Here is an 11,176-nt window from a genome sequence, read left to right on the forward strand (position 1 = left end):
CCTGGTGTCTCTGGTGTGTCTCGTCCTCCTCATCAAGATCAAACTGAAGCAGAGGCGCAGTCAGGTAGAGTAACGCTGTCCAGCTCGGTTCCTTCTGGTCTCTCAATTTTCTGACTGCATCCAAACCCACAGAAAAGGCCATGATAAAGGTCACGCAATCAAAAAGTGGAAATTTTGTTTGTCTTTTTAATTTTTAATTTCAGTTTACAGTTTAGTAATTTTGAGGACACATTAAAACCTTCATATCAAAATCCAACATGCTTTTATTTGATAATAATCTAATAAACGGCAAACAAACATTCTGGAAGCTGGAGAACAGATTCCATTAAGTCAGCTGATCCACAGAACTGACGAACAGAATGAACTCCAGGAACCATCATGATCTCCAACGTGAAATACAGCATTGACGTTCCTTTTTACGTCGTTTATGACTAATAAAAACAGTGATATTTACTGATAAGTTTGCTCATCATTTCGGTTCTATAGTACAGTAGTAATATGTGGTTTTCGATGCCTCTGAATTCAGCTCTAAAGGCCTTAATTAACTAATTAGTTGACAAAGTCCACAGAGCTCATCTGGACACAGCTGGACTAGCAGGTGTTTCAGTGTTGTCTCAGGGTGGATGTGATTGATGTGGTCTGCAGCAACATCGGCCAGATCTTCTCAACTCTTCTTCTTTTGTGTCCATCCAGAGCTCCATGAACAGGATGGCCATCCAAGCTTTGGAGAAAATGGAGACACGCAAGTTCAAGGCTAAGGTCAAAGGTCAGCGTGAGAGCAGTTGCGGTGCGTCAGATTCACTCAGCAGCAGCTCCACGTCTGACTGCGCTATCTGCCTCGAGAAATACATGGACGGAGAGGTGAGTGAACGCACCGAAAACTGACCCCTGCAGAAACGGTTATGTCAGTAAACAAGCCTCCCCCCCCAACCCCCATTCTAGTCAATCCGCTGAGTCGTGTTTGATGTCTGAAGTTTGCTTCTTTAGCTGTAGCACTGGAGCTTTGAAGTTCATAGCTGCTGGATTAGCGTGGTGCTAACTGCATTTCTTAATCATCACTCTTGTCTCAGACTGTGTGGAGGTGTTCAGTATCTCTAGTAGACCTGATTATGTGGTTTCTGATTCACTGTTAGCTATGCTAATGCTAACATACTTTAGTCCATGTTTATAGATAACAGTGAGTCAAACTCTGTCAAGGCTGTTAGTGACGATTCCATAAAATAGATCAGTCGCTTTGAAAGTCAGAAAATTTGATGGAGACAAAAATGCTGTTTTATTAAACTGGATTATATTAAACTGGCGAGTAAAACATCAGCATCACTTACAGAACAATCACATATACGTCACATATGAAGCGTCTGAAAACCACACGACCACCAAACACGCCTAATCATGTGAATAACATGATTACTTGTTTTTTTACACGTGATCATGTTTTTTCACTTAACCCATTTTTTCACACGTGATCGCACTTTTTCTGGTCATCATCTGTTTCTTCACATGGTCACGCCTTTTTTCCACACTTGATCTTACACGCTTTTTCACGTGAGCACGTTTTCACATGTGACTGTGTGTCTAAAAAGTGTATAATTCCATGTAAACAGCTGTAACATCATGTGAATGATGTGATCACTTTTTTCTCACGTTTTCCTCCACATTTGTGAACAGTAGCGTGTGACGTGTCCCGCGTGTGATTAATCACACATTGAATGATGGTGTTTTTCTGTGTGGGGGGGTTAAAGTGTCCTCACACTGGCTTCTGCGCTGCAGTGGTTCGGAGCTCAGCGCCGTGTCAGCGGGTTTAAACTGTGTTTTTGTGGTTTTGTGTCACGTTAAATAAAAACACACAACAAAGCGCGGCGCCTGGGCAGCACACAGGAAGTGGCCGAATAAAAGGCTGAATGGCATCAAAGGCTTTTTCTCCAGTGATGAATAAAAGCGACAAAAGCGAGGCGGAAAGGCTCGGCGAGGAGAGATGAGTCATCGTACGGGGGGAGATGACTTTACAGACCAAATCAGACGCTCACAGAGAGCCTCGCGGCTGAGGAGACGCTTTCAGAGCGAATTCGTCACTGAACAGTTTCCACTTCACCCCAGATTAAAGGAATTCCTCCAGATCGTCTCAGCTGCTCCGGGTCTTATTTCATCTGAGACGTCCCTGCTGAAAAAGGACCATTAGAAACCAGTAGGATTAAAACCTGATGGCTTTGCTTTCTAATGGGAATTGGCTTAATGGTTTCCATTAAAGGCCCCTAGTTTCCTGTAGAACAACTTTAGATCCCATTAGAAAACCATCGAATGCATTTAGAATCAGCCACTGGTCTCCTGTTAAACCATTAGGATTCTTTATACTGTGATATCAACCCATTAAAAACATACAAAACACATTACAAAACCATCAGGAACCAACAGAAACAATAGTTTCTATGGGTTTTTTCAGCTTCTACACTGTGTTCCTAAAACTAAAGCTCCTGTTCCAGAGTGCAGTTTCTCCTCCACTTCCCATCAGTGTCGTTATATCAGCCTCGTTTCATAATTCAACACGTATCAGACTTTCATACAGTTTCTGTTTCATATCAAACCTCAAAGAAAGACAAACAGCCAATCAGATCACAGAACAGAGGACAAACAGAAACGTCTGAAAGGCTCTTCCTGCACTTACAGTGTAACACAGCAAAGACAGCTAATCATCCCCAAACCTAAACCTAGGACTCGAACTGCAGGGGAACCCCACCAGTGTTTCTAAATTCAGTGGTTCAATGTAAACGAGTGCTTTGATGTGAAATGGTTCATTTTAGAGAAGCTTAGAAACAACATCCCAGTCATCAGGCAGTGAATTCATAACCATTCATGTAGGAACTTTCTGTGAGGGAGCTTTTAGAGGTGGACGTCTGGTTCCTGTCACCACCACTGTGAACAGTTCTGACTCGGTAAGTTTATCTAGAACGGAGCGTTTCACACCAAACCACTCTGTTTACATCTTAACCACTTAATTATGGAGACAATTTTAAATTTAGAAGGCCGTCTCTCACTGCTGACCACTGTGAGGATAAAGTGTCTCAGCTTAGTTTCTCGGTGGATAATTGTTCCGTTTTATGTGTATTTTAACCTTAAAAGAGGGATGAACTCTCGGTAAAAACAGATCAGCAGGTGTTTCTGCTCATCTCAGCTTTAATCTGCTCACTTTAAAGCAGTTTGTTGTTTAAGTGTACTGTGCTGTTGGCTGTCGTTTCAGATAAGTACACTTCGTGCGGTCAGTCATTTTTAACCTTTAGGTGAGACTGAGATCCTCTCTTTCCTGCGGTATCAGAAACAGTGTTGAGTATTGATTGTTCTGAAGTGCTGTATCAGAGTGGGATAGTGCAGCATTGCGACTGTATTGTTGAGATCTAGAACCGAGGAAAGATGTGGAACTGTCAGGTGGTCCCCAAGAACTGGATTTAGAACCATTGGTGTAAGACACTGTGTGAGTACTGACTCTGTGCTGCCACCTACAGGTCAACTGAACACACATTCCTTTCATCCACTCATAACTTTAGTTTCTTTCACATTATTATTCAAATGTTCAACTGTTTTATTAGTACAATCCAAATCCATAGAGGTTTACATTAGTGGAGGTGTTTACATTAGTAAAGGTGTTGTTTAAAGGTGTTGTTTACATTAGTAGACATCTTATTACATCTTATTACTGCATTATTTATATTTGCACCAACAATTACTGTGTTTACTCTGCATATTTTTACATATGCTCCGCCTACAGGACATACTACCTCATTGTACGCTCTCCACTCACTCTATATGTATATTACATTTATACTTGCATATCTGTATATTTTTTAACCATTGTACCATCCTTCTGCACTTTATATGTAAATAATACTGTATTTTGCACTTCTGGTTAGATGCTAACTGCATTTCATTGGCTCTGTACCTGAACTCTGCTCAATGACAAAGTTGAATCTAATCTAATCTAATCTAATCTAATCTATTCTAATTTACAGTACTAAAGGTGTCGTTTACATTAGTAGAGGTGTTGTTTATATTAGTAGAGGTGTTGTTTATATTAGTAGCAGTGTCGTTTACATTAGTAGCGGTGTCGTTTATATTAGTAGAGGTTTTGTTTATATTAGTAGAGGTGTTATTTACAGTAGTAAAGGTCTTGTTTACATTAGTAGAGGTGTTGTTTATATTAGTAGAGGTGTTATTTACAGTAGTAAAGGTCTTGTTTTTATTAGTAGAGGTGCTGTTTACATTAGTGGAGGTGCTGTTTACATTAGTGGAGGTGTCGTTTACATTAGTAGAGGTGCTGTTTACATTAGTGGCGGTGTCGTTTATATTAGTAGAGGTGTTGTTTATATTAGTAGAGGTGTTGTTTATATTAGTAGAGGTGTTGTTTATATTAGTAGCAGTGTCGTTTACATTAGTAGAGGTGTTGTTTATATTAGTAGAGGTGCTGTTTACATTAGTGGAGGTGCTGTTTACATTAGTGGAGGTGTTGTTTACATTAGTAGAGGTGCTGTTTACATTAGTGGCGGTGTCGTTTATATTAGTAGAGGTGTTGTTTATATTAGTAGAGGTGTTGTTTATATTAGTAGCAGTGTCGTTTACATTAGTAGAGGTGTTGTTTATATTAGTAGACGTGTTGTTTATATTAGTGGAGGTGCTGTTTACATTAGTGGAGGTGCTGTTTACATTAGTAGCGGTGTCGTTTATATTAGTAGAGGTGTTGTTTATATTAGTAGAGGTGTTATTTACAGTAGTAAAGGTCTTGTTTACATTAGTAGAGGTGTTGTTTATATTAGAGGTGTTATTTACAGTAGTAAAGGTCTTGTTTACATTAGTGGAGGTGCTGTTTACATTAGTGGAGGTGTTTATATTAGTAGAGGTGTTATTTAAAGTAGTAAAGGTCTTGTTTACATTAGTAGAGCTGGTATGTATGTTAGTAGAGGTGTTTACAGTGTGTAAGTCGAGTATCTTGCGGATTGTGAATTCAGACAGCTGATGTTCCGTTTTCTCATTTATAATTGAACATTCAAGTTTTCAGTAATATTTCTAAGTGTTTATATATTGATTTATAGATTTTTTTGTATTATGAAAGGCTGCTCTAAGGATCACAAACTGCCATGTAGCTATAAATGCTATGATGTTTTGATACCATGTGTGATCATGTACGATTGTTCATTATAAACATTAACTACGTAAATGGTCATTAGTGGCCTGTGTTCACTTCCTGTTCTCCTCTTGTCCACTCAGGAGTTGAGAGTGATCCCCTGCGCTCACCGTTTCCATAAGAAGTGTGTGGATCCGTGGCTCCTGCAGCACCACACCTGCCCACACTGCAGACACAACATCATTGGTGAGACCACTGATTTTTTTGTATATATAAGAATATATAGATTATTTATTTACCCCTATTTATTTTTTAAAAGTAATTTTCTCTTCATATTTTTCTATGAATATTTATATTTAAGTCATTTAATTTGATTATTTTCCCATTCAGAGCAAAAGAAAGGAAACCCAGGTCCTGTGTGCATGGACCCAGGGAACCCAGTCCATAGCCGGCAGCAGAGGGTGGTCCTCCCTGTGCATTACCCAGGCAGGGTGCATCGAGCCGGGCAAGTGACGGCATACCCTACCCGTACCAGCATGGACCCTCATGGCAACCCAATCACTGTACTAACAGTGGACCAACACCCGGACCAGACCCTTTACCCCTCACCGTCTTCTTTCATCCGAGGCTACCCTGCCCTTCACTTGGACCACAGCCTGAACCCCCACCACTGCGGCCTGGACCACCGGGTTCCTCCTTACCCCCAGCCTCATGCCTTTAAGCGCCCCAAGTTTCATGGGCGTAACTTCTCTCGTGCCACTTGCTTCTCACAGTACGAGACCATGTACCAGCACTACTACTTTCAGGGCTTGACCTTTCCGCAGCCGGAGGGTCAACCTGGTTGTGCCCCCCACAAGGGCCAAGGTCGACCCTTTCAGCCGGGACTTTTGTACCCAACTGTGGTGCACATGGCGCCAGCGTCCTCGTCCCGTTTGGGGGACTCTGGGAGCACCTCGGGACTCAGCTGTTACCACGGCCACCGGTCAGTGTGTAGCGGCTACCTTGCAGACTGTCCCGGCAGTGACAGCAGCAGCAGTAGTTCGGGTCAGTGCCACTGTTCGTCTAGCGACTCCATGTTGGACTGTACGGAAGTCAGCAACCAGGGTGTCTACGGGAGTTGCTCCACCTTCCGGAGTTCGCTAAGCAGCGACTACGACCCCTACGTCTACCGCAGCAAGAGTCCCTGCCGCGGGTCAGCTGGAGAGCCCGGCTCGGGATTCCCGGTGACCTCGTCCGCAGATGACATTCTGGCTCCAGTTTCGGTGGGTACAGACTGCCTGCAGCCTCCCGTAGGTGCTTGCTACAGTTCCGGGGACCAGCTGTCCAACTGCAGCCTAGAACCGAACTGTAGCAGCCACTCTTCACTGGAAACCAGGGAAATCACTAGCACTACCTCAGCCGGGCCCCTAGAGGGCTCATCAGTGGAAACGAACCACTGTTCTATGGAGCATGGCGGGGAACAGGGGGCAGCATGTAGCTGCTGTTTTGAGGTTCCTCCACTGAATCTGGAACGTAAAGGACAGGAGGGATGCTGCAGACGAGGTGCAGAATCTCAAACCGTTTCCGGCGCTCCACCGCAGAACTTTTACAGCACTGGCGCTGACCGACTTTCGCCTGCTGAACACGCTAGCTACGACGGCCTGCCGTGCTGCTTCTACACGGAGATGAAAGTGCACCACGGAAGTGTCGGCCGCTACGCCGAGGACTATTCCGTTAACGTACAGTACGCCCAAACGGACAGCGATGGCTGCTTGGGACAGGGCTGCTGCGAACTCGCCCAACGGATACCCATAATTCCTGAGGACACAGACTGCGAATTAGGCCTCGGTTCTGATACTCAAACGAGCCTTCTCCCTCCCCGACTGACAGTGGAACAGGAGAACAGGACTTCTGGGGACACCAGCCAGGGGTTTTTCTCCTCAGGACAGAGTAGAGGTCAAACATATCAGCAGCAACAGCACGAGGAGGCCATGGCCCTGTTCTCCTCTCAGTGCAGCGGCATGTCTGAAACACAAGGGGGCAGCAAAGCTACACTTGAGGGTTCCCGGCTATGAAGTAAACCCAGCTTTGCCTCTGCAGGCTGGCTTAACTCGTCAGCACTTGCCCGGCTCTCAGAACTTCGAGTGTACTTATCAGAAAAAGGGTTGAATTATTATTATTATTTTTTATTTTTGGTTGAAGTGTGGTGTCATAATCTGGTTTATTCCTTTCATTCCTGTGGCCTTCAAAAGCTCCAACAACACAACTTCAAAAGCCACATCAACAAACATGCTGTAGCAGGCAGAGGCGTAAAATACTGAAAACACGCTTTTAATTCCACAAGTTCATCGTTTTAAGATCTGAGAAGCCGCCGTGAGAGTTCAGCACCGCTCACTCAGATTCACATGCTAGATTCACGTTGCAGCTCATTTTGTGCTCCTGATCGTTTTAGTCAGAACTGTGTGTGTGTGTGTGTGTGTGTGTGTGTGTGTGTGTGTGAGAGCACCGTTCAGAGAAACAAACCAAAACAGAACGTGGACCTCTGAAGCCCCTCATCATTCCGTAGTTAGCGTCCTGCCTGTGTTACCAGCTCTGAGCCGTTTATCTTTGCCGGAAAAATCAGCACCATTTTTTTAAAATTGTTGCTGTGAACAAAAACTCGGTTCTTCTAATGTTGTTCCCACCGTAATAACTGCGTTCCCCCACGTTTAGCCTGGAGTTCCTCAGATGTGCAAGTTCAGAGCTCATCTGACTCTGCAAGAGGAACTCGTTCATGTTTAGGCGTCTGTAGTTCAGACGGTTCTGTTCGCTGCAGAGCTGCATTTACAGTGTTTCTGAAAATGTTCATTTTCCCTCAGATAAACGGCTTTTTCAGCGTCACAGATCAGGACTGAACAGACAGTACAAACTCCAGCATGTTTATCCTCTCTCTCTCTCTCTCTCTCTCTCTCTCTCTCTCTCTTTATTCTCCCTTTCTCTCTCTCTCTCTCTCTCTCTTTATTCTCCCTCTCTCTCTCTCTCTCTCACTCTCTCTCTCTCTCTCTCTCTCTCTCGCTCTTTCTCTCTCTTTATTCTCCCTCTCTCTCGCTCTCTCTCTCTCTCTTTATTCTCCCTCTCTCTCTCTCTCTCTCTCTCTCTTTATTCTCCCTCTCTCTCTCTCTCTCTCACTCTCTCTCTCTCTCTCTCTCTCTCGCTCTTTCTCTCTCTTTATTCTCCCTCTCTCTCGCTCTCTCTCTTTATTCTCCTCTCTCTTTTTCTTTATTCTCCCTTTCTCTCTCTCTCTTTATTCTCTCTCTCTCTCTCTCTCTCTCTCGCTCTCTCTCGCTCTCTCTCTCTCTCTCTCTCTCTCTCTCTCTCTCTCTCTCAGGGTCAGTGTCTCATCAGTACAGAATCAGATGGAGGTTCAGAGGTTAAAAGCTGAGTTTGTGTTTATTTTTGTTTGTTTGTTTGTTTGTTTATAGATCACTGATTTCTCTGAACTTCTCACCAAAGTTTAGTTCCTCTCCAGCGTGCAGAACTTTAGAACGGTCTAGCTCTAGAACGCTGGTTCTACACTCTGCGGTTACAGAAACGTTTCATGTCTTTGTCGGTGCAGCTCAAACTGCTGATTTATGTTGAGTTTTGTTGTGTGTTTGTCACTGATCTGCTGTTCCTCTCCATAACAGGTTTTCTGAAAAAGGCCAAAGTGTGACAGATATTTAAAAATCTGAATGCAGTGAATATTTTTATAATCAAACTCTTCTGGATCAACACACACACACACAAACACACACGTTTGTCTTGCTATACATATGAGGACGTCCATAGGTTTCTATTGATTTTTGTGTTACTGTAGCTAAATAATACTACAGCTAAACCTAAACCTAACCTTAACCTCAGTATCCTAAAGGCAATTTTTCTGCTCTTTTAGTTTTCAAATAACTCATAATTCATAGTAAGGACATAGGGTCCTCTCAAGTATAGCACCACAAGAACACACAATCACACACACACACACACACACACACAATCACACACACAAACACGTTTGTCTTACTATACTTGTGAGGACTTCCATAGGATTCTGTTGATTTTTGTATTACAGTAGTTAAATAATACTAAACATAAACCTAACCTCAGTATCCAAAAGGCAATTTTTCTGATCTCTTTGTTTTTCCAAAAAATTTCATTTGTGGTGAAAACTCGTGCTTGAGCAAAAATGTCATGTTGTCCTATCATACTGAGGCCATTTGGTCCTCACAAGTATAGCAGTACAAGAACACACACACACACACAGAGTCTTCATGTCTCTGTTTTTTACAGAGTTTTTTACGCTGTTTCTATGAAATGAACCCAAACGGCTTCCACAGGCGAACCTCCTGACAGATCTATTTATGTGTAATAACAGTGCTATAACATGACAGAATCTAATCTCGCCTGGCGTAGAGTTATTTACTGCAGATAAGTATAGCGTTTTTGGGGTACTTGAGTCACTATTTAATTTTTGTTATTGTTTGTAGCACTTAAGAAGATTGTATAAAGAAAATATGTACAAAAATTAATATTTTTTAATTTTTTAAGATATAATTATGTTCTCCATCATTTCTCACTCTGCAGATGTTGAGGAGGCCAGAGCTCAGCCGTGTATATTTCTATATCTGTATAGCAGCACATTTCATAAATGGAAATATGTTCTCTGATATTTATTGACTAATATATTTATCTGTAAGCCATGTCTTCTGTTCAGAGCGTCTGAAACCTTTGAGATTTTTCTTTCTTTTGGAGATCACTAATATGGAACTTTGTAAATACATGATAATTGCACACAAGATGATTAAATATTCTCTGACCAAAAACCAGTTTTAAAATTTTAGTACAGTTTTGTAACAAAGTGTATAAAGATCTGAGAATTATATGGTTTATTCAGCTGAACAGAGTCGAGTCTTCTTTCATCAGATGTTCAGTGTCTCTGTGTTCTTTACATTAACAGTGGGAGTGAAACGGTTCTGAAACTGATACCAGAACTGCCACACAAACGTCCACGGTCTCACGGTAAAGCTGTTTATCTGAGCAGTAAGAATAGTAAAAAACATAAGAATAAACACAAATAATCATAAATACAGGAGTCAGTAGTCAAAATGTGTTGTTGTCAGTAAAGGTATGAATATGTAGGAACACAGACAGAGGAGCCCAGGTTTGGTTCCTGACTTCTTGCTGCTCTCTAGCATCACATGGATCTGTTCAGTTCCATCAGCTGATTTAATTTAATGAAGTATTGATTAGATAAAGCAGGTATTGGATGGTAACTGTAAATAATGGACTTCCATGAGGACATTCAATTAACAATTAATTCAACAGGCATAAAATGGCATCACTTATTGTATTAATATTTATATTTTTTTCTACTAGTGATTTTGAGAAATAAACTCTTCCTGCCAGATGAATAACATTTCAAATATCATCTTCTCAGATGGCTGAAGCTTTTGTACAGTGCTGCCTGTGTCCAGCAGGGGGCAGTCTTACTTCAGTCTTCAGTATTTACACTGAGGTCATTTACCTGCTTCACTAAAACACATCAGAAAGGGCATTATAATCAAATAAACCTCAACACACCAACAGATAACTAAAAACTGATCTTTATTATTTTAATTGTGTGACACCACAAATCAATCATCCCTGAAACCTTCAATCCACTTACTTTCTCAAACCATCATCACCAAAAACAACAACAATAACCCCTCCATTTCTTCTCTGGGGGTCTGGTGGGAGCCTGGGTTTATATTCCTTGAAAAAGTCACACCATGAATCAAAGAAGCAATAACAGAAAATACACTTTTCAATTCAGCAGGAAGATTGGCAAACTATATCATAGAAGATGAAAAAATTGTTTTACTTTAAATCGTTTAAAAACAACCGGACATAGGCCGTATAATCGCCTATCATCTGAATTAGACGTAAAATTCACTTTATATTCTTGTATCAAAAATTGCCCAAATGCGTGAGACTACCGTAAGTCTTATCTACGTCTGTGTTTCTGGACTGTTTCCAAATTCCTTTAATTTTTAGGTGGAAATATTTAAATCGGTTGGAAAATGTCTGTACAATGTG

General features: G+C 41.8%; 1 protein-coding gene across 2 annotated transcripts in view; it reads left to right on the forward strand.

The window, feature by feature from the left end:
* The window catches only part of znrf3 (zinc and ring finger 3), a 117,075-nt gene extending 109,023 nt beyond the window's left edge, over positions 1 to 8,052 (forward strand). For both annotated transcript variants that reach the window (XM_036598344.1, XM_036598345.1), the window contains exons 6-9: positions 1 to 64; positions 694 to 861; positions 5,254 to 5,356; positions 5,501 to 8,052. The exon at positions 1 to 64 is cut by the window's left edge and continues 44 nt beyond it. In XM_036598344.1, the coding sequence (XP_036454237.1) occupies positions 1 to 64; positions 694 to 861; positions 5,254 to 5,356; positions 5,501 to 7,164 (1,999 nt within the window). In that variant the 3' untranslated portion in view covers positions 7,165 to 8,052. The remainder of the gene's footprint in view (positions 65 to 693; positions 862 to 5,253; positions 5,357 to 5,500) is intronic.
* Positions 8,053 to 11,176: the final 3,124 nt, after the last annotated feature.

Source organism: Colossoma macropomum, unplaced genomic scaffold, assembly GCF_904425465.1.
Source record: "Colossoma macropomum unplaced genomic scaffold, Colossoma_macropomum, whole genome shotgun sequence".
Classification (NCBI taxonomy): Eukaryota; Metazoa; Chordata; class Actinopteri; order Characiformes; family Serrasalmidae; genus Colossoma; species Colossoma macropomum.